The sequence below is a fragment of the Nerophis ophidion genome, linkage group LG27 (assembly GCF_033978795.1).
Source record: "Nerophis ophidion isolate RoL-2023_Sa linkage group LG27, RoL_Noph_v1.0, whole genome shotgun sequence".
Taxonomy (NCBI): Eukaryota; Metazoa; Chordata; class Actinopteri; order Syngnathiformes; family Syngnathidae; genus Nerophis; species Nerophis ophidion.
In genome coordinates, this window is record NC_084637.1 from 23,409,496 (window position 1) to 23,434,495 (window position 25,000).

At 38.1% G+C, this 25,000-nt stretch overlaps 1 protein-coding gene and 1 pseudogene across 1 annotated transcript in view; both read left to right on the top strand.

The window, feature by feature from the left end:
• Positions 1 to 25,000, top strand: part of LOC133544461 (suppressor of tumorigenicity 14 protein homolog) — a 480,364-nt pseudogene that overhangs the window by 345,939 nt on the left and 109,425 nt on the right.
• LOC133544042 (semaphorin-3G-like) overlaps positions 1 to 25,000 on the top strand; it is a 169,445-nt gene that overhangs the window by 103,590 nt on the left and 40,855 nt on the right. The window contains exons 5-7 of the mRNA XM_061889067.1: positions 1,157 to 1,247; positions 12,156 to 12,272; positions 12,419 to 12,561. Of these exons, the coding sequence (XP_061745051.1) occupies positions 1,157 to 1,247; positions 12,156 to 12,272; positions 12,419 to 12,561 (351 nt within the window). The remainder of the gene's footprint in view (positions 1 to 1,156; positions 1,248 to 12,155; positions 12,273 to 12,418; positions 12,562 to 25,000) is intronic.

Below are 25,000 nucleotides of genomic sequence, written 5' to 3' on the forward strand. Positions count from 1 at the left end.
AAATCCTAAACATATAATAAAAAACAACGATTACAACAGATTAAAGTCAGACTATTATGAGGAAAAGTGTGTAATATTACTAAAATTAAAATCCTAAACTTGTAATCATGTGAAAATGATTATAACAGAATAAAGTCAGACTAGCTGAGATAGGCGCCAGAGCCCCCAGCGACCCCAAAAAAGGGAATAAGCGGTAGAAAATGGATGGAATAAAGTCAGACTATTATGAGGAAAAAAATTTTAATATTACTAAAATGTTAATCCTAAACATGTAATCATATAAAAACAATTATAACAGAATAAAGTCAGACTATTATGAGGAAAAATGTGTAATATTACTAAAATTAAAATCCTAAACATGTAATAAAAAAAAAAACGATTACAACAGATTAAAGTCAGACTATTAGGAGGAAAAGTGTGTAATATTACTAAAATTAAAATCCTAAACTTGTAATCATGTGAAAATGATTATAACAGAATAAAGTCACACTAGCTGAGATAGGCGCCAGCGCCCCCCGCGACCCCAAAAAAGGGAATAAGCGGTAGAAAATGGATGGAATAAAGTCTATTATGAGGAAAAATATGTAATACCACTAAAATTATAATCCTTAACATGTAATCATGTAAAAAAGATTATGACAGAATAAAGTCAGGCTATTATGAGGAAAAATGTGTAGTATTACTAAAATTTAAATCCTAAACATGTAATCATATAAAAACGATTACAACAGAATAAAGTCAGAGTATTATGAGGAAAAATGTGTAATAATTCTAAGATTAAAATCCTAAACATGTAATCAAGTAAAAACAATTATAACAGAATAAAGTCAGACTATTATGAGGAAAAATATGTAATATTACAATGATAAAACTCAAATTTAAAAGATTTTATTTTTTTTCCCTCATCTGGTTTCCTTAACAGCGATGGTTGCCTGAAGAAGATGTGGCTCGTTAGCCGATCAGCGATCGATACATACGACCAGTAGCATATTCCGCTTGCAAATATTCTCCCACGTGAATACAGACAGAAGCAGTAATTGACATTTATTACAGAGATGCATTGTCTGCAGCCACTTTGGAATATCGTCTTGAAGCAAAAGGCGTTTTTCCGGTAGCTGCACACGTCAGAAGTGAGCAAGTGTTTGTGTGTCCACAGCATGTCTTCACCATGGACCCCAAGAACGTGGAGAACGGACGGGGGAAGGTCCCTCACGACCCCAGCCTGCTCTTTGCCAGCACCTTCAGCGGTACGTCCACACGCTTGCCATCAAGTCTCATTAGTACCATTCTATTCAAAAACACATTAAAAGTGGAATAAAAAAGCAAACAGGAGTAGTTGAAAGTGAGTAAAACTGTCATTGCTGAAAAATAATAATGAATCAAAATCAATTTTGGTTGTGAATTATTGACATATTCAATGCTCCAATTACTTCACATCTAATATTACACTTTGAGTTATTGTGGGGGGAAAATATGGCGTATTTTCTGTGTTTGCCTTTAAAAAAAAAAGTTTTCTCAGACAAAAACGGAACGGCGGTATAGCTCGGTTGGTAGAGTGGCCGTGCCAGCAACTTGAGGGTTGCAGGTTCGATTCCCGCTTCCGCCATCCTAGTCACTGCCGTTGTGTCTTTGAGCAAGACACTTTACCCATGTGCTCTCAGTGCCACCCACACTGGTTTAAATGTAACTTAGATATTGGGTTTCACTATGTAAAGCGCTTTGAGTCACTAGAGAAAAGTGCTATATAAATATAATTCACTTCACTAACAAAACAAACAAAAAAAGAACATAAAAGAAAACAAAAACTTATAAATCTGAAGTTGAGGTAGAGATTTAAGTGTAGAATGGAAAAAAAATTAAAATAATAATGTATGACATATTTTTAACACTTTTATGAGTGAGACCCTTTAGGATCCCTGAAAATGTTAGTTGTTTTTTTTACTTTGGTTGTTTAAAAAAAAAAAAAAAAGAATCCAAATCAATATTATTATAATTTATTGATCTATTTTAGGCTCCACTTTGAACATTTGGGTGGAAAATGTTGCATGTTCTGTGTTTTTGCCATAAAAACAACAAAAAGGTCATACAACTTAAAAAGTAATATGTGAACGACTTTTACTGTCGCACGGGTTCCACTGACCACCAGGGAAGGACATCTCTTTTTCAAGTTTGACTCTTGTTTATTTTACTTTCAAGGAAGTCTTTTGTGACGTCGCTGCTCCTGCTGCTCGCTCCTTTGTGTCGCTCGGTTGGCCGCGTCTCCGTCTCACTTGCTCTTCTCTTTGCTTCTGCTTCTCGTTCCCTGCTGCGGGCTCTTCTCCTCCTTCTGACCTGATCCCTCCTCCTTCTCCCCTTTTATGCATCATGAAGAGATGAGTTAATTGTGTCCCGGTGTGCGAGCCACGCACCTGATCTCGCTCGTAGCGTCGCTCCCGGCAGGCCCCGCCTCTCCGCTCAGCCGCATTCTTCGCCTCCTTGCCGCCATCTTGAGCGTGCCCTGCCTCACTGCTCGTTCGCCAGCTCCTCCTCTCCACATAATAATAATAACTTTATATTGACGGATAGATATGAAGTTGATCTAGAGCAGGATTTTCAATTATTTTTTATTTAGGCCAACATCACAATTATGGCTGCCCCTAAAGGGCCACATTAAATTGTGTGGGGGAAGCAGATTAAATTACATTTTAGGCCACTTTGAATAACATTAAATGATGTGGTGTACAACATTGAATGATGTTTTAGGCTCTTTATTACAAAACCCAAAACCAGTGAAGTTGGCACGTTGTGTAAATGGTAAATACAAACAGAATACAATGATTTGCAAATCCTTTTCAACCTTTATTCAGTTGAATAGACTGCAAATGCAGGATTTTTAATGTTGGAACTGAAAAACTTTATTTTTTTGCAAATAATCATTAACTTAGAATTTAATGGCAGCAACACATTGCAAACAAGTTGTCACAGGGGCATTTTTACCACTGTGTTACATGGCCTTTCCTTTTAACAACACTCAGTAAACGTTTGGGAACTGAGAAGACACATTTTTGAAGTAGAATTCTTTCCCATTTTTGCTTGATGTACAGTTTAAGTTGTCAAACAGTCCGGGGTCTCCGTTGTGATATTTTAGGCTTCATATTGCGCCCCACATTTTCAATGGGAGACTGGTCTGGACTACAGGCAGGCCAGTCTAGTACCCACAATCTGTTACTCTGAAGCCACACTGTTGTAACACGTGGCTTGGCATTGTTTTACTGAAATAAGCAGGGGCGTCCATGATAACGTTGCTTGGATGGCAACATACGTTGCTCTAAAACCTGAATGTACCTTTCAGCATTAATAGTTCCTTCACAAATATGTAAGTTACCCATGCCTTGGACACTAATACAACCCCATACCATCACAGATGCTGGCTTTTAAACTTAGCGCCTAGAACAGTTTGGATTGTTATTTTCCTCTTTGGTCCGGAGGACACGACGTCAACAGTTTCCAAAAACAATTTGAAATTTGGACTCGTCAGACCACATAACACTTTTCCAATTTGCATCAGTCCATCTTAAATGAGCTCAGGCCCAGCAAAGCGTTTCTGAGTGTTAATTATTAATGGCTTTGACTTTGCATAGTATAGTTTTAACTTGCACTTACAGATGTAACAACCAACGGTAGTTACTGACAGTGGTTTTCTCAAGTGTTCCTGAGCCCATGTAGTGATATCCTTTACACACCGATGTGACTTTTTGATGCAGTACCACCTGAGGGATCAAAGGTCAAGGGCATTCAATGTTACGTGCAGTGATTTCTCCAGATTCTCTGAACCTTTTGATGATATTATGGAACGTAGATGGTGAAATCTCTAAATTCCTTGCAATAACTGGTTGATAAATGTTGTTCTTAAACAATTTGCTCTTGCATTTGTTGACGAAGTGATGACCCTTGCCCCATCCTTGTTTGTGAATGACTGAGCATTTCATGGAAGCTGCTTTTATACCCAATCATGGCACCCACCTGTTCTCAATTAGCCTTTTTACCTGTGGGATGTTCCAAATAAGGTTTTCATGAGCATTCCTCACCTTTCTCAGTCTTTTTTGCCTCTTGTGCTAATCTTTTCAGTCTTTTTTTGCCACTTTTTTAAAACATTTTGCAAGCATCAAATTCCAAATGAGCTAATATTAGCAAAAAAATACCAAAGTTTACCTGTTCAAACGTTAAGTATCTTGTCTTTGCAGTCTATTCAATTGAACATACCGTATTTCCTTGAATTGCCGCAGGGCATATAGTATGCGCCTGCCTTGAATTACTGCCGGGTCAAACTCGATTAGCGCATGCTTAGTATTACCGCCTGGTCAAACTCGTGACGTCAAGAGTGACACTTCCCCTGTCATCATTTTCAAAATGGAAGAGGCTGATTTCAATACCGGTAATTTGAAATCGCATAAAGGGAAGAAGATTAAGAGCTATTCAATAGGATTTAAGGTCTATGCTTACATCACACTCAAATTTTTACTGCATGCCTTTGGTAAGTGCCGGAGTGTGAAGAGGTTTTAAAATAATTAGCGCATGCTTACTTTTACCCCATGCCTTTGATAAGCGCAGTGGTGAGAAAAGGTTTTAAATTAATTAGCGCCGCGGCGGCAATTCAAGGAAATACGGTAAGTTGAAAAGGAGTTGCAAATCATTGTAGTTTGTTTTTATTTACCATTTACACAACGTGCCAACTTCACTGGTTTTGGATTTTGTAATATTCCAAACCATTTTAAATAATGTAGCAGACCACATTGAATAACATTTGAGGCTACTTTAAATATTATGGCATACCACATTAAGTGATGTGGAAGACCACATTGAATGACATGACAGGCCAGATTTGGCCCCAGAGACTTGAGTTGGACACATGTGATGTATAGTATCAAGTATTGAAAAAAAATTATGATAATATATGACCTATTTTTAACATTTTTATGACTGAGACCCTTCCAGGTCCACGGGACCAAACTTGAAGGGAGTCTTAAAGGTAATAAAAACTCTATACGTTGAGTTTTGTTAGTGGCAAAAGTTTGGACAGCCCTGCTTTAGAGGTCTGAGTGCTGGAGAACTACTAAGAGCACACGTGAGACCTGTTGGTCAAACGTCCATTGTTAGCTAGATATGCGGGGTATGGGGCCTTGAGGAGCTGACTCAGCATTAAATGTCATGTCACATGACCACTTCCAAGATCCTCTTACACCTCAGTCCTGGAGGTTTGAAACATGGCGCGTCGTGGGATAAATGTGTGCACGTTCTTGTGTTGACTTGGATTTATTAAAGCAGCGTGTGTGTGTGTGTGTGTGTGTGTGTGTGTGTTTGTGTGTGTGTGTGTGTGTGTGTGTGTGTGTGTGTGTGTGTGTGTGTGTGTGTGTGTTCTTGTATTGTACCCTTCTTGAGACATCAACAAGGAAAAGTAGCTTCCATTTGAGGAGGTGTGAACAAGTGATGACATAAATCATGGTCCCAATATAGAAAAGCATTGCATCTAATAGAGAATGTGTCATTTGCACCCCTGGTGGTGATATCTATCAAAATGAGGGTGGTCCCAAAAAGGAGTGATTTTTCAAATTGACTGTGTCGGTTTTAAAAGTGCTCCCCCCCTGGCCAACATATGTAATAACAAGTAAGGAATTGAAATGCGCCCACATAGGCCAAAATTAATTTAAAAAATAAAATAAATGTGTCTATAGAGACTAGGCTTGTACCGTATATCGGTATTAATATAGTACCGCGATACTAATGAACCATTAGTATCGCCCCAAGTATCATCCCTGTAGGACGAGGAATAGCTAGACATGCTTCATTACACACCGTAGCCCACCCGCGTCAAAATGTAAACAAACGCCATTGGTAGAGCTACACCTGACATCCACTGTAATGATACTAACTACAAGAGCGTATCCAGTCAATACTGCTATGATTACGTCAATATTTTTTGGCATCACAACATTTTCTTAAATTTTTTTCAAATGTATGTTATGCTTATAAATGTCCCTGGACACATGAGGACTTTGAATATGACCAATGTATGATCCTGTAACGACTTGGTATTGGATTGATAGCCAAATTTGTGGTATCATCCACAACTAATGTAAAGTATCAAACAACAGAAGAATAAGTGATTATGACATTTTAACTAAAGTGTAGATAAAACATGTTAAAACAGAAAATAAGCAGATTTTGGGATAAGCTCCAGCACCCCCCGCAACACCAAAAATGGACAAGGGGTAGAAAAATGGATGGATGGATTAACAGTAAATGAACAAGTAGATTATTAATCCATTTTCTACCACTTGTCCTTAATAGCTTTGACAAAATAATAGAATATGTTACTGCATACGTCTGCAGCTAAATTGGGAGCATTTGTTTGTTTACTTACTAATAAAAGACAAGTTGTCTTGTACGTTCATCCATTTCTACCGCTTATTCCCTTTTGGGGTCGCGGGGGGCGCTGGCGCCTATCTCAGCTACAAGGACAAATTTACAATACGAAACATATGCGTGGAGCATACTTGCCAACCTTGAGACCTCCGATTTCGGGAGGTGGGGGGTGGGGCTTGTGGTTGGGGGTGGGGGGCGTAGTTTGGGGCGTGGTTAAGAGGGGAGTAGTATATTTACAGCTGTTGTGTGCAGAGTTGTGCACTGAAATGAAGTGAATTATATTTATATAGCGCTTTTTCTCTAGTGACTCAAAGCGCTTTACATAGTGAAACCCAATATCTAATTTTTGCATTTAAACCAGTGTGGGTGGCACTGGGAGCAGGTGGGTAAAGTGTCTTGCCCAAGGACACAACGGCAGTGATTAGGATGGGGGAAGCGGCGATCGAACCTGTAACCCTCAAGTTGCTGGCACGGCCGCTCTACCAACCGAGCTATACCGCCCCAACTGCACTTTCTAAAGTAGATGTTATTGTCACAAATGCATGATTGATTGATTGAAACTTTTATTAGTAGATTGCACAGTACAGTACATATTCCGTACAATTGACCACTAAAGGATAACACCGCAATAAGTTTTTCAACTTGTTTAAGTCGGGGTCCACGTTAATCAATTCATGGTACAAATATGTACTATCAGCATAATACAGTCACCACACAAGTTAATCATCATACATTGAATTATTTACAATCCAGGGGGTGGGATAAGGAGCTTTAGTTGATATCAGTACTTCAGTCATCAACAATTGCATTAACAGAGAAATGGACATTGAAACAGTGTAGGTGTGACTTAGTAGGATATGTACAGCCAGCAGAGAACATAGTGAGTTCACATAGCATAAGAACAAGTATATACATGAGGAATACATTTGATTATTTACATTAGGTTATTTAAAATCCGGGGAAATGGGATGTGAATGGAGGAGGATTAAAGGGTTGAAGTTGCCTGGAGGTGTTGTGATGCATGTACAGTAGATGGCAGTATTGTCCTGTTTAAGAGTGTCACATGCTGTTTACGGCAGACAAACTGCCTTACGGTAGAGTGTTAGATATAAACGTGACTGTTGTTGTTGTGTGTTGTTACTGCGCTGGGAGGACGTTAATGAAACAGCCTAACAATAAACCAACATAAGAAACCAATAACTCGCCCTCGATCATTCTACAGTTATAACGTCTTTGGGCAGACACGCTGTCAGACACGTCACTCAGGTCCTCATGGAGCTAGAAGGGCATGGCCTACAGCTCCGCCTGAATTTCGGGAGATTTTCGGGAGAGGCACTGGATTACGGAAGTCTCCCGGAAAATCCGAGAGGGTTGGCAAGTATGGTTTAATGTACCCTAAAATACAAGCCAATAATACAATGTTTTGTGTTCCTTTTTATTTAGTAAAGTATCAAAAAGTACCGAAAAGTTTCAAAATAATTTTAGTAACGGTATCAAAATATTGGTATCGGGACAACACTAATAGAGACATACTGTAATAACTTAAAGTAAATAATGAAGATTAAAAACCAATTACAAACAGAAAATTACACACAAAAAAAAATAGCTAAAAGCTTACCTTTTTATGTTTGCATAGTATGTATATATTATCAATGTTGTAAATACAAATCCTTATATATCTAGAAAGGGTGGTCCTAAAGAGGTAGGCATTTTTCAGAGGTCTCAAGAAGGTTTCAAATACAAGAATGTGTGTGTGTGTGTGTGTGTGTGTGTGTGTGTGTGTGTGTGTCCTCTTAATAAATGTGATCCATCTTTTCCAGCCTCTTGTATAAATGAGGGCCTGTGTAGTGGACCTCTCTGGAGGGTAATCCCTCACTGGGTCTTCAAGTGGCCAAGGCCCCGCTCGGACTCTCCGATGTCTGACCTTTGACCCGGATGCCTTTTAGCTCGCCAACCCTCAACCTGCTGGGCGAACGTCCAATAACTTATCGCCAACGTGTACTCTAATTACAGCGCACCTGAGCTCCCGTGAAGACAGTAAATCCATCAAAGGTGGCCATTGTACGTCAAAAGTACTACCATGAAATAAAAACAATATTCTTTCGGCTGTATTTAGCTATACTCTAGGACTCGGTGCTATTTAGAAGAGCCTAAATGCGAAAACTCAATGTCTAATAGTTCATTTCTCAACTTTAGCGATGATTTAGAGGCCTAGTGAAATGAGATTTTCTTATTCAAACCGGAATAGCAGGTCCATTCTATGTGTCATACTTGATCATTTTGCGATATTGCCATATTTTTGCTGAAAGGATTTAGTAAAGAACATCGACGATAAAGTTCGCAACTTTTTGTCGCTAATAGAAAAGCCCTGCCTGTACCGGAAGTTTGTGCGCGTGACGTCACAAGTTGCAGGGCGCCACACATCCTCACATTGTTTATGATGGGAGCCACCAGCAAGTGAGAGCAATTCGGACCAAGAAAGCGACAATTTCCCTATTAATTTGAGCAAGGATGAAAGATTCGTGAATTAGGATATTGATAGTGAAGGACTAGAAAAAAAAAAAGAAGAAAAAAAAGCGACGGCTCCGGGCGACGGCAGTGTGAGCGTTTCAGATGTATTTAGACACATTTACTTGGATAATTCTGGAAGATCCCTTATATGCTTATTGTTTTAATAGTGTTTTAGTGAGATATTAAAGATTGTAAAAGATTGTAAAGACATACCTCGAGGTCGGATGGCTGCAGTGAACACGAAGTGTCTCAGAGAGACAGAGAAAGTTTTTGTCATTCCAGAAGTATGCTAATTGTTCTTATGTTATCATGCCAACATTACCATGCTATCATTTTATGCTAGCATGCTCATTTTAATAATCTAATATTCAATTGATACTTTTCGCTTGTTTGTAAGTATATTAAGTGTTCCCATTATAATATTGCTAACGTTAGCATGCTATTTTTATGCTAGCATTTCAGCTAATTTTCTTGATTTTAACCTAAATATCAAGGCTTTTGATATTTTGCGCCATCTCAGAAGTATGCTAACATTTCTTAATGTTGTGCTAACTATTAGCATTTTTGCTTTTTGGCTATTTTACTCAGGGGAACTCTCCTGAAGAAATCAATAAAGTACTATCTATCTATCTATCTGTCTGTCTGTCTGTCTGTCTGTCTGTCTGTCTGTCTGTCTGTCTGTCTGTCCGTCCGTCCGTCCGTCCGTCCGTCCGTCCGTCCGTCCGTCCGTCCGTCCGTCCGTCCGTCCGTCCGCCCGTCCGTCCGTCCGTCCGTCCATCCATCCATCTATCTGTCTATCTATCCATCTATCCATCTATCCATCTATCTAAAGATACAAATACCAGACATGATGTAGGAACACCATAGAAGTGCCTCGCCACTTGTGGTACTTCCTCCTTTTTGGTCATGGGCTAGCATGCTAACATTAGCACACTAACATTTTATGCTTGCATTTTTAGCAAATGTTGTTGGTCTAAAATTCATGGCTTTTTTATAGTTTTTGCCATTCTAGAAGTATGCTAATTGTTCTTATGTTATCGCGCCAACATTAACACGCTAAAATGTTATGCTAGCATGCTAATTTTGATAATTTAATATTCAATTATTACTTTTCGCCAGTTTTTAAGATTATAAAGTTTTCCTATTATAATATTGCTAATGTTAGCATGCTAATATTTTATGCTAGCATTTTAGCAATTTTTCTTAATTTCAACCTAAATATCAAGGTTTTTGATATTTGGCGCCATCTCAGAAGTATGCTAATGTTTCTTATGTTATCTTGTTAACATTTTGAAATGTGGTCCAGAAGAAACAAGGACGTGTTGAGGTTGCATCTTAATTAGGTGCACTTGGGCCTGTTGATTAGGTACACCTTTTTTTTTTCAGGAAACTACTTTTTGATTCCTCATTCCTCAACAAATTGTAACCGTTCCAACGTCTGAATGTTTAGTACATTCAGGACATACTAACTTGATAGGGGCTACAATACTAGGTATTAGCATTTTTACTTTTTAGATATTTTACTCAATCAATCAATCAATGTTTACTTATATAGCCCTAAATCACTAGTGTCTCAAAGGGCTGCACAAACCACTACGACATCCTACGACATACTCAAGGGAACTCTCCTGAAGGAATCAATAAAGTACTATCTAGCTATCTATCTATCTATCTATCTATCTATCTATCTAAAGATACAAATACCAGACATGATGTAGGAACACTATAGAAGTGTCTCGCCACTTGTGGTAGTTTCTATTATCTGGTTAAAGGCTAGCATGCTAACATTAGAACACTGACATTTTATGCTCGCATTTTTAGCAATGTTTTTGGTTTAAAAATCATGGCTTTTGATAGTTTTTGCCATTCCAGAAGTATGCTAATTGTCCTTATGTTATCATGCTAACATTACCATGCTATCATTTTATGCTAGCATGCTAATTTTAATAATGTAATATTCAATTGATACTTTTCACCAGATCGCAAGTATATAAAGAGTTCCTATTATAATATTGCTAACGTTAGCATGTCAATATTTTATGCTAGCATTTTAGCAAATTGTCTTCATTTTCACCTAAATATCGACTTGTCCAGGGAGTACCCTGCCTTCCGCCTGCGTGCAGCTGAGATGTGGGGTCAAGGGTGTGCTGGTGGGGCGGTATAGCTTGGTTGGTAGAGCGGCCGTGCCAGCAACTTGAGGGTTGCAGGTTCGATCCCCGCTTCCGCCATCCTAGTCACTGCCGTTGTGTCCTTGGGCAACACACTTTACCCACCTGCTCCCAGTGCCACCCACACTGGTTTAGATGTAAAAAATAGATATTGGGTTTCACTATGCAAAGCGCTTTGAGTCATTAGAGAAAAAGCGCTATATAAATATAATTCACTTCACTGGAGCCTAAGGAACAAGCGGTAGAAAATGGATGGATGGATCATGGCTTTTGATCTGTTACGTGCTAGCATGTTAACATTAGCACACTAACATTTTATGCTTGCAATTTTTGCAAATTTTGGTCTAAGAATCGTGGCTTTTTATAGTTTTGGCCATTCTAGAAGTGTGCCTATTGTTCTTATGTTATCATGCTAAAATAACATGTTAAAATGTTATGCTAGCATGCTAATTTTAATAATTTAATATTCAATTGATACTTTTTGCCACTTTGTAAGTATATTAGGTGTTCCCATTATAATATTGCTAATGTTAGCATGCCAATTTTTTTATGCTAGCATTGGAGCTAAATTCCTTCATTTTAACCTAACTATCAAGGCTTTTGATATTTGGCGCCATCTCAGAAGTATGCTAACGTTTCTTATGTTACGGTAACATTTTGAAAAGTGGTCCAGAAGAAACGAGGACGTGATGAGGTTGCGTCTGCGGCCAAACCACGCCGGACAAAAGTTGATAAGCCGAATGGTTAACGGCACCATTGAGACAGTCTGCGGCTAGACTCACTAACCTTTGACCTGTTCTCTCCAAGCTCCTTTATTGTCTGGTTTTGGGTTTTTTCCCACAGCAAATCCCCCAAATCCTCGACTGCTAAGTTGGCGTTTTAACTAAACATAGTCTTCCGACATGGTCTCAGTGGAGAAAGATCATTTTAGTGGTATTGTTCTCCCAATTGGTCCACACGGGATCTGCCGGGTTTCCTCTTCCCTTTCTTGGACCTCAATGCTCAAGTGTTGTCACCAACGATTTCCTCCACGCGCTCCACTTCTTGTTCTTGACCGACCTCTCTTCCTCCTAGGTGGGGAGTTATTTACGGGACTGACGGCGGACTTCTTGGGACGAGACTCTGTGATCTTCAGAAGCTTGGGCGGTCGCTCCACCATGAGGACGGAGACGGACCACAAAATCCTCCACGGTAATAGAAGGGCGTCACCCACGTCGTAAATCCACAGTCTCCGACATTGGAGTCTTTTTTAGCACCGGAAGAACATCTGGATATGTTCGATCGCGTGTTAACTATCGTGAGTTATGAACACGACTTTCTTGCTCTCCTCCCTTAAGATCCCAAGTTCGTGGCAGCTCACCTCATCCCGGACAACGACGACAGAGACGATGACAAAGTCTACTTTTTCTTCACGGAGAAAGCCACGGAGGCGGGCGACAGGGAGGAGGCCATTCACACACGTGTCGGACGAGTGTGTGCGGTGAGTTTCTGTGCGACGCGCCGCTTTAAAGGGGAACATGATCACAATTTCAAAAGGGTTAAAACCAATAAAAATCAGTACCCAGTGGCTTATTTTATTTTCCGAAGTTTTTTTCAAAATTTGTGCCCTAAGTGCCTGATTTTAACCATCGTTATATAAACCCGTCCAAAGATGGCGGATAGCACAGAAAGGTATAGCATAGTCGCTCGGCTTCAGACTCGGATTTCAGCGGCGGAAGCGATTCAACAGATTATGCATGTATTGAAACGGATGGTTGGAGTGTGGAAGCAGATAGCGAAAACAAAATTGAAGGAGAAACTGAAGCTATTGAGCCATATCACGACAGACAGCGGCAACGAGGACAAATTCGGCGATCGCCTTCCAACCAACGATTGCATCTTTTAACCACTGGTGCAACTTGAATCCGTCGATTGGTAAGTGTTTGTTTGGCATTAAATGTGGGTGGAGGGAAAGGCTGAATGCAAATATAGCTACAAATGAGGCATAATGATGCAATATGTACATACAGCTAGCCTAATTAACATGTTAGCATCGATTAGCTTGCAGTCATGCCGTGCGCAAATATGTCTGATTAACACATAAGTCAATAACATCAACAAAACTCACCTTTGTGATTTCGTTGACTTTATCGTTGGAAATACATCTGCTAAGAGTGTCGCAGGATATCCACACATCTCTGTCGTAGCATCGTTATCGTCGGTAGCGATGCTACAACAGAACAGAACAAACGAGGGACTTTCGCATCTTTTGACCACTGGTGCAACTTGAATCTGTCGATTGGTATGTGTTTGTTTGGCATTAAATGTGGGTGGAGGGAAAGGCTCGATACAAATATAGCTACAAATGAGGCATAATGATGCAATATGTATATACAGCTAGCCTAAATAGCATGTTAGCATCGATTAGCATGCTGTGACCATTGATATGTGTGATTAGCACACTCCACTTAAGTCAACTTGAATCCGTCCCTGATCGTGTTGTTACACCCTCCGACAAAACACCGATGAGGCAATGATGTCTCCAAGGTACGGAAAACAGTCGAAAAAACGGAAAATAACAGAGCTGATTTGACTTGGTGTGTGTAATGTGTTTGAGAAAATGGCGAATTGCTTCCTGTTGTGACATCACGGCTGGAAAGGTCATTGCTCCGACAGCGAACAATTGAAAGGCGTTTAAATCGCCAAATGTACCCTTTTAGAGTTCGGAAATCGGTTAAAAAAACATATGGTCTTTTTTCTGCAACATCAAGGTATATATTGACGCTTACATAGGTCTGGTGATAATGTTCCCTATTAACGATCAGCATCCGCACTTCCGGCTAATGGGTTTGGTTTTTTAGATGCTTGCACATAGAGATGTCCGATGATATCGGTCTGCCGATATTATCGGCCGATAAATGCTTTAAAATGTAATATCGGAAATTATCGGTATCAGTTTCAAAAAGTAAAGTTATGACTTTTTAAAACGCTGCTGTACGGAGTGGTACACGGACGTAGGGAGAAGTACAGAGTGCCAATAAACCTTAAAGGCACTGCATTTGCGTGCCGGCCCAATCGCATAATATCTACGGCTTTTCACACACACACACACACACAAGTAAATGCAAGGTATACTTGGTCAACAGCCATACAGGTCACATTGAGGGTGGCCGTATAAACAACTTTAACACAAATATGCGCCACACTGTGAACATCCGCACCGTAACACAACATAAACACAACAGAACAAATACCCAGAACCCCTTGCAGCACTAACTCTTCCGGGACGCCACAATATACACCCCCCGCCACCACCCTAACCACACCCCCCTCCACACACACACACACCTCAACCTCCTCATGTTCTCTCATGGAGAGCATGTCCCAAATTTCACGCTGCTGTTTTGAGGCATGTTAAAAAAAAAATGCACTCTGTGACTTCAATAATAAATATGGCAGTGCCATGTTGGCATTTTTTTTCCATAACTTGAGTTGATTTATTTTGGAAAACCTTGTTACATTGTTTAATGCATCCAGCAGGGTATCACAACAAAACTAGGCATGATAATGTGTTAATTCCACGACTGTGTATATCTGGATCGGTTGATATCGGAATCGGTAGTTAAGAGTTGGACAATATCGGAATAGCGGATATCGGCAAAAAAGCCATTATCGGACATCTCTACTTGCACATATTGGCGACTTTACCGGAACTAGTTATGGGCCTGCAGCTAAGCTGAGCTATTCTATTTTATTCTTTTGCGCTTAATACGGGACAAACCGGCCAATGAACCCCAACATTAGTTGTACCGTTGGAAAGTTCTCTTTTTAGCTAATTTACTCATATAAAAATACAAATACCAGACATGATGTAGGAACGCTATAGAACTGCCTCGCCGCTTGAGGTGATTCCTCCTAGCTGGTCATGTGTTAGCATGCTATTGTTAGCACGCAAACATTTTATGCTAGCATGTTGAGCAAATGTTGTTGGTTTATACCTAAAATCATGGCTTTTGATAGTATGCTAATTGTTTTTATGTTATCATGCCAACACTAACATGCTAACATTTTATGCTAGCATGCTAATTTTAATAATTTAAACCTAAAATTTGCTGATTTTGATACTTTTCGCCCTCTTGCAAGTATATCAACTGTTCCCATTATATTATTGCCAATGTTAGCATGCTAATGTTTTATGCTAGCATTTTAGATAAATTCCTTCATTTTACCCTAAATATCATGGCTTTTGATATTTGGCGCCATCTCAGAAGTATGCAAACGTTTCTTATGTTATCTTGTTAACATTAACACGCTAAAGCTCAATGCTAACTCATTTGGTTCATTTGATCAAAAGAGATGTATCCATCTTGCAAATATATTAACTGTTCCCAGTGTAACAAGCATGCTAACGCTCTTGAGCTTCATTTAACCCCGCGCCAAAGGTTCACAGTACAGATAGCAGGCCCATCAGAAATATGTAGTTTTACTTTAGTTTCACATTTCTTGTGGATGATTTGACAAACTACCTTCATCCAATTATCTCCAGAGTAATTTGCCCTTTTTTTTCTTATCAATACCGTTATACATAAATGATAAACAAAAACATGGTCGAATTCGTTTATAGATCAGGTTGTCCTTTTGGGAGTCATTTCCTTAGTGTGTGATTTTGACTACAGAGGAAAGAATAAAAAGATTAAATGTAACTGTAGTAATGAAAAATAGCATAATTAAATTGTAACAATATATTTATAAACTGATTAATTAATCTTATAAATACATTAATTGGAGTAAATATTTGTGAATTCATCATTTGAAAATAAAAATGAATTAATTGAAAGTTTAAAAAAATTAAATGGTACTAAAATCAATAAAATTGTATACATATTTATGAATTATTGAATTAGAAAAAATAAATGCTATTGTACACATATTTATTAGTTTATGAATTTAAAATAAAAATGAATGAAATGGTACAAATATCTATAAATTAATAAGTCGAAAGTAAAATAAATTGAATGGTACAACATTTTTTTAAATTAATGAATTAAAATAAAAAATAAATAAAATGGTACTAATAGTTATAAATTAATGAATTGGAAGTAAATATTTATGAAATGGTACAAATACTTAAGAATTTATCAATTTAAAATAAAAATAAATGTAATGGTGCAAATATTTATAAATGTATGAATTGAACATAAAAAATTTAATGGTACAAATATTTATAGATAAATGAATTTAAAGTAAAAAATAAATGAAATAATATACATAATCATGCATTATTAATTTAGAAAAAAAAAAAATGAAATAGTACAAATATTTATCATTTGAAATGAATTCAAAGTAAAATTTATGAAATGGTACAAATATTTCTGAAGTATTGAATTGAAATTTTTTATTGATTAAATCATAAACATATTTATAAATTAATTCACTAAAAATATAAATGAATGAGATATTTATAAAGTTAATTATTTCAAAATAAATAGATCAGAATAGGCATTTTTATTTTATTTTATTGAAAATCAATCAAAATGATTATTTAATTAAACAAAAACTAACTAAACTAAACTTTGATTGATAGTTCCTGCCAATGTCTCCACTAAGACTTGATGCTCCAGAGTAAAGAGGGCCTGTTGGGTATTGAATTGAGCAGGAAACATGTCTGTGTTTATGTCACTGGCCCCACTTTTCGTCTCGTAATAGCAGTCATTCTTGTAAAATGTCCATTACTCCTTTAGCATACAAACGTTTACTAGCACTTTATTTCTTTTAGTTTGCACACAATTGAGCGGCAAGTTGGTGATGCAATGTTTTTTTCCCACATAGATAGTGCAAACAAAGCATCTGGCGTTGGAGTTTAGTGGGAATCGGAGAAGGAGCTCATTGGTCAGGTGTGGGATGTTCAGACATGCACACCCTCAGGAACAAAACATCTGCTGAGGAAGCATTTGCGGAGTTTGCACGTTAGCAGCCAGGACCTCCTCTTGGACTTTCTCATTTCCTGGCCGATTCCTTCTGGGTTTAGAATCTAGGCCAAAAGCCTCTTTGTGATATACAGCGTGGGTTTTAGACGCTCATGATCAAGAGAGGCTCCGCAAGGACACATCCGAGCTCTCTTGTGAGCTATCAAGTGTTGACATTTCCCTTTAGGGGATATATATATTTAAGAAGGAGAAATCTTTCAAATATTTACAAGAGAATGAAGCCCTTCTCCTTCCAAAGCACACACAGCTGTCGGATTTCACTTCCACCATCCCAGCCCGCATTCTTTCTTGCTGCGTGCGGTGAGCACAAATATATCAAGAATATATAGGTATGCTAACAAGGCTTAATGAAAATATACATAACCACAGTGGTAGCAATACCTTGGAGAGTACTTTTAACCCCTTTGAGATAACTTCATACATTTTGGATGATGTTCAGATTTAAAAAAACAAAAAAAAACATTTTCCCATAAGAAAGAAATGTACAGAGTATAAGCTGTCATGGTCATATGACCTTTATTATTAACTGCACGGACAATGTATGACCTAACCTTTCTAGTCCTTTACAGGGCACATTTGATACTATTGGGACCCTCCCTTTGGATCAGGGCTTTCCAAAGTTCTTAACTTGGGGGCCACATTGGGCTAAAAACAGTTGGCCGGGGGCTGTAAACCGACTGCATGTAAAGTAAATATTTATATATATGTGTGTACATATATATATATATATATATATATATATATATATATATATATATATATATATATATATATATATATATATATATATATACACATATATATATATATATATGTAATTATATATATATATATATATATATATATATATATGTATATATGTGTGTGTATATTTGTGTGTGTTTATAAATATATATATATATACATATATATATCCATATGTATGTATATATATATATATATTTATATATGTAGGTATATATATCTATATGTATATACTCAGCATCAAGGGTTGGAATGGGGGGTTAAATCACCACGAATGTATATATATTTATAGGTGTATATATGTATATATTTATGTATGTATATATATTTGTATGTATGTATATGTTTATATATGTATATATATGCACATATATACATACATACACATATACATATACCTACATGTATATATATATATATGTATATATTTAAGTATGTATATATATTTATATGTATGTATATGTTTATATATGTATATATATGCACATATATAGATATATACATATATACACATATACATATACATACATGTATATATATATATATATACATATATATATATATACATGTATGTATATATATGTATCTATATATCAATATATATGTATGTATATTTGTGTATATATATGTATATGTACATATATGTATGTATATGTATATATTTATGTATATATAAATATATGTTTGGAATATATGTATACATATATATATATATATATATATATATATATATATATATATATATATATATATATATATGTACATATACATGTATATGTACATGTTTTTTGGCCGGGGGCCCCCAAGTGAATAAGTTTGGAATATATATAAAGATGTACATATACATGTATATGTACATGTTATTTGGCCGGGGGCCCACAAGTGAATAAGTTTGGAATATATATATATGTATATATATATATATATATATATATATATATATATATATATATATATACATATATATATATATATAAATATATATATATAGATATAAATATATATATAAATATATAAATAAATATATATGTATATCTATATATATATATATGTGTGTATATATATATATGTATATATATGTGTATATATATGTATATCTATATATATATATATGTGTGTATATATATATATGTATATATATGTGTATATATATATATATATATATATATATATATATATATATATATATACATATATATGTATAGATATTTCCATATGAGTTGGGAAATTGTGTTAGATGGCAATATAAACGGAATACAATGATTTGTAAATCCTTTTCAACCCATATTCAATTGAATGCACTACAAAGACAAGATATTTGATGTTCAAACTCACAAACTTTATTTTTTTTTGCAAATAATCATCAACTTAGAATTTGATGGCTGCAACACGTGCCAAAGTAGTTGGGAAAGAGCATTTTCACCACTGTGTTACATCATCTTTTCTTTTAACAACACTCAATAAACTTCTGGGAACTGAGGAAACTAATTGTTGAAGCTTTTAAAGTGGAATTCTTTCCCATTCTTGTTTTATGTAGAACTTCAGTTGTTCAGCAGTTCGGGGTTCTCCGCTGTCGTATTTTACGCTTCATAATGCGCCACACATTTTCGATGGGAGACAGGTCCGGACTGCAGGCCGGCCAGGAAAGTATCCGCACTCTTTTACCACGAAGCCACGCTGTTGTAACAGGTGGCTTGGCATTATCTTGCTGAAATATGCAGGGGCGTCCATAATAACGTTGCTTGGATGACAACATATGTTGCTCCAAAACCTGTATGACCTTTCAGCATTAATGATGCCTTCACAGATGTGTAAGTTACCCATGCCTTGGGCACTAATGCACCCCCATACCATCACAGATGCTGGCTTTTGAACTTTGCGCCTATAACAATCCGAATGGTTATTTTCCTCTTTGTTCTGGAGGACACCACGTCCTCCGTTTCCAAATATAATTTGAAATGTGGACTCGTCAGACCACAGAACACCTTTCCACTTTGCATCAGTCCATCTTAGGTGAGCTCGGGCCCAGCCAAGCCGGTGGCATTTCAGGGTATTGTTGATAAATGGGTTTGGCTTTGCATAGTAAAGCTTTAACTTGCACTTACAGATGTAGCGACCAACTGTAGTTACTGACAGTGGTTTTATGAAGTGTTCCTGAGCCCATTTGGTGATATCCTTTACACACTGATATTGGTTTTTGATGCAGTACCGCCTTAAGGGATCAAAAGTACGTAATTTCATTGCTTACGTGCAGTGATTTCTCCCGATTCTCTGATAATTTTGATGATTTTACATACCGTAGATGGTGAAATCCCTAAATTCCTCTCAATAGCTCGTTGAGAAATGTTGTTCTAAAACTGTTCGACAAGTTGCTTACAAGGTGGTGACGATCACCCCATCCTTGTTTGTGATTTACTTAGCATTTCATCGAAGCTGCTTTTATACCCAATCATGGCACCCACCTGTTCCCAATTAGCCTGCACACCTGTGGAATGTTACATATAAGTGTTTGATGAGCATTCCTCAACTTTATCAGTATTTATTTTATTATTGGCATGTCAGACTTAGCCCTTTATCAGTATTTATTTTATTATTGGTATGTCAGACTTAGCCCTGTCTCGGTTTAACTCTTATCTTACTGATAGGATGCAGTGTGTCTCCCATAACAATGTGACCTCGGACTACGTTAAGGTAACGTGTGGAGTTCCCCAGGGTTCGGTCCTTGGCCCTGCACTCTTCAGCATCTACATGCTGCCGCTAGGTGACATCATACGCAAATACGGTGTTAGCTTTCACTGTTATGCTGATGACACCCAACTCTACATGCCCCTAAAGCTGACCAACACGCCGGATTGTAGTCAGCTGGAGGCGTGTCTTAATGAAATTAAACAATGGATGTCTGCTAACTTTTTGCAACTCAACGCCAAAAAAACGGAAATGCTGATTATCGGTCCTGCTAGACACCAAACTCTATTTAATAATACAACTCTAACATTTGACAACCAAACAATTAAACAAGGCGACACGGTAAAGAATCTGGGTATTATCTTCGACCCAACTCTCTCCTTTGAGGCACACATTAAAAGCGTTACTAAAACGGCCTTCTTTCATCTCCGTAATATCGCTAAAATTCGCTCCATTCTGTCCACTAAAGACGCTGAGATCATTATCCATGCGTTTGTTACGTCTCGCCTCGACTACTGTAACGTATTATTTTCGGGTCTCCCCATGTCTAGCATTAAAAGATTGCAGTTGGTACAAAATGCGGCTGCTAGACTTTTGACAAGAACAAGAAAGTTTGATCACATTACGCCTGTACTGGCTCACCTGCACTGGCTTCCTGTGCACTTAAGATGTGACTTTAAGGTTTTACTACTTACGTATAAAATACTACACGGTCTAGCTCCATCCTATCTTGCCGATTGTATTGTACCATATGTCCCGGCAAGAAATCTGCGTTCAAAGTACTCCGGCTTGTTAGTGATTCCCAAAGCCCAAAAAAAGTCTGCGGGCTATAGAGCGTTTTCCGTTCGGGCTCCAGTACTCTGGAATGCCCTCCCGGTAACAGTTCGAGATGCCACCTCAGTAAAAGCATTTAAGTCTCACCTTAAAACTCATTTGTATACTCTAGCCTTTAAATAGACTCCCTTTTTAGACCAGTTGATCTGCCGTTTCTTTTCTTTTTCTTCTATTTCCCACTCTCCCTTGTGGAGGGAGTCCGGTCCGATCCGGTGGCCATATACTGCTTGCCTGTGTATCGGCTGGGGACATCTCTGGGCTGCTGATCCGCCTCCGCTTGGGATGGTTTCCTGCTGGCTCCGCTGTGAACGGGACTCTCGCTGCTGTGTTGGATCCGCTTTGGACTGGACTCTCGCGACTGTGTTGGATCCATTGTGGATTGAACTTTCACAGTATCATGTTAGACCCGCTCGACATCCATTGCTTTCCTCCTCTCTAAGGTTCTCATAGTCATCATTGTCACCGACGTCCCACTGGGTCATTATTGTCACCGATGTCCCACTGGGTGTGAGTTTTCCTTGCCCTTATGTGGGCCTACCGAGGATGTCATGGTGGTTTGTGCAGCCCTTTGAGACACTAGTGATTTAGGGCTATATTAGTAAACATTGATTGATTGCTTGATTATTGCCACCTTTCCCAACTTCTTCATCACGTGTTGCTGGCATGAAATTCCAAAGTTAATCAGTTTTAACATCAAATATGTTGTCTTTTTAGCATATTCAACGGAATATGGGTTGAAAATGATTTGCAAATCATTGTATTCTGTTTATATTTACATTGAACACAATTTCCCAACTCATATGGAAACAGGGTTTGTATATATATGTCAATCAATCAATCAATCAATTCCTTTATTGCCATTGTCATTAACAACACTTGAGTCATACATGTCAACGAGATTTCCTTTGAGCTTTATTTTCGTACATGTATATGTATATATATATATATATATATATATATATATATGTATTAGGGCTGTGCAATGATTAGAAATTTTAATCGAAGTTAATCGCACTATTTCTCGGATTAATCGCGATTAACTGCATTGTATACGCAAAGCCCAATAATGAATTCAAAAGTAGTGTGTAGTGCACCTTTATTGGAATATTCCCCCACATGAACAAAAGCGCCAAAACATTTGTTGTGCAAACCCAATTTAAATCAGTACTTGTTAAACATCCATCCATCCATTTTCTACCGCTTATTCCCTTTCGGGGTCGCGGGGGGTGCTCGCGCCTATCTCAGCTACAATTGGGCGGAAGGCGGGGTACACCCTGGACAAGTCGCCAACTCATGACAGGGCCAACACAGATAGACAGACAACATTCACACTCACATTTACCCACTAGGGCCAATTTAGTGTTGCCAATCAACCTATCCCCAGGTGGAAGTCTTTGGAAGTGGGAGGAGGCCGGAGTACCCGGAGGGAACCCACACATGTACGGGGAGAACATGCAAACTCCACACAGAAAGATGCCAGGCCTGGATTTGAACTCAGGACTGCAGGAACTTCGTATTGTGAGGCAGACGCACTAACCCCTCTGCCACCGTGAAGCCCTACTTGTTAAACAGTAGCAGTTAAATAGCATATTTTATGAAAATCAACTCAAAAAATGTAAATACAAACATTTAAGCTTATTGCCACTGCTAGGGTATTTAAGTTATCCTGTTTGTTAGGGACGGCGTGGCGCGGTGAGGGAGTGGCCGTGCGCAATCCGAAGGTCCCTGGTTCAAATCCCACCTAGTACCAACCTCGTCACGTCCGTTGTGTCCTGAGCAAGACACTTCACCCTTGCTCCAGATGGGTGCTGGTTGGTGCCTTGCATGGCAGCTCCCTCCATCAGTGTGTGAATGTGTGTGTGAATGGGTAAATGTGGAAGTAGTGTCAAAGCGCTTTGAGTACCTTGAAGGTAGAAAAGTGCTATACAAGTACAACCCATTTTATCATTTAAAATAAATATAATCTACATACAAATCTCTGAGCCACAATCATAACATCTGAACAGGCAATTTCTGAGGTAACAGCAGAAACATTTTTTTATCAGGGTCTTATGTTTAAAAAACCTATATTATAGGTAGTGGGCTGTTTTAGGGAATTTTTGATCAAATTATCCGTAGTAGCAATATTAATAATGTTGTGTTTATTCTGCGTAGTGCACTTAAAATAATTATGACCATATCTAGGAATTGATATGATGGGAATTTTCCGATTGTTTGCTTGGTGCTTTGATAAACTGAACGCATATACATGGTACTATTTGTGATGTTATGAGCCAGGGAAAAAAAGAACTACCCTACCCAGCATGCAACAGGAGTGACGAGCATGCGCGGTAGCCCGGTATAGGTTGTGTCGCTATGACGGCATCTTGTATGTTGTGATATGCACGCTCTGAAAGCAAACGTTAAGAACTCAGCCAACACTCCTCGTCTGCATTAATCATAAATAGACAGACAACACATATACTCCGCTGCTTCACAGGCCGCTGAATGTAGCTGGCAAAGTATTCCCATGCTAGCTAGCCGGTCTAGCAAGCACGCGTCGTTCAGTCCAAAACGGCCCGATCTATCCACATTCAGAATTGTCTGGCGGTCGTAAGTCATCCCGGAGTGACCACCCTGTAAGCCAGCCATGAAATTTGCAGAATTGTCCGGTATTTTTGCCAAATGTTCCATCTTTACCGAGAGCCCCTCGAAGCCGAAGCTTATCCGGGCGACGCCATCTTGTTAAGAAAAGACGTTAACAAAATAAAAGCATGTAAATAACATACGCAAATGTGCGATAAGATAATTGTCGGCGTTAATAGATTGATGAGTTAACTCGTAATTAACACACTAATTTGCCCACCCCTAATATAAATATATTGTGGTGAGAGTGTTTCACATTTTTCCCATCATGCACGCTAATGGCTTTAAATGGGTATAATCTTGAATGTTGTGATCTGTCTTCCGGATCACACATCTCTAGCATGCTTATGTCCTTTTGTATTGTCCTATGTTTTGATCATGTTTTGGACTCTACCGATCCCGTTTGTTAGCGCACTTCCTGGTTTTGTATTGTCACCATGGCAACCTAATTACGCCTCCTGCACAGACTCACTACGCACACCTGTTTTGAATTATTTGTGTTGTATTTAAGACCACCTGCTACCTTAGTTCTTCCTGGCTGTTTCGTTTGCTCACGCAACAAGTTACGATTGCTTATCCTCATTGTTTTCACTCTGCTAAGTTTTAGCTTAGCTTTCCGCGCGCTCGGCTCGCGCTGCTTACGGACTTTTGAACTCTACCCTTGCTACAAGTAGCATTTAGCTTACCGTGCGGTGGCACGCCTTTTCTTTTCCTTTGTCAAGTGTTTTGTTGTGTTTTATTATTAAATCTGGTTCCTACCTCCACTCCTGCTTGCTCCCGTCTTTGGCATCTTGGGGCCGACACCTCCGCGCATCACAATGCGCCCACCATATCGTAACATTGAATTCTTTTTATGGTGTTTGGACGTTTTTCATAATATCTACAAAGTTCAGTGAGCATGTTGTCTAATGTGTGTAGACCTTTATGACTTGTATGTTAGTAACTTAAAAAACAAACAAAAAAACAGCATGACTCGTGAAGGCCTTTTGGATTATGTCATATAAGTAAATGCTATGCTATTATGTCAAAGTACATTCAAATGACTTTCATCTGATTAACTCACAT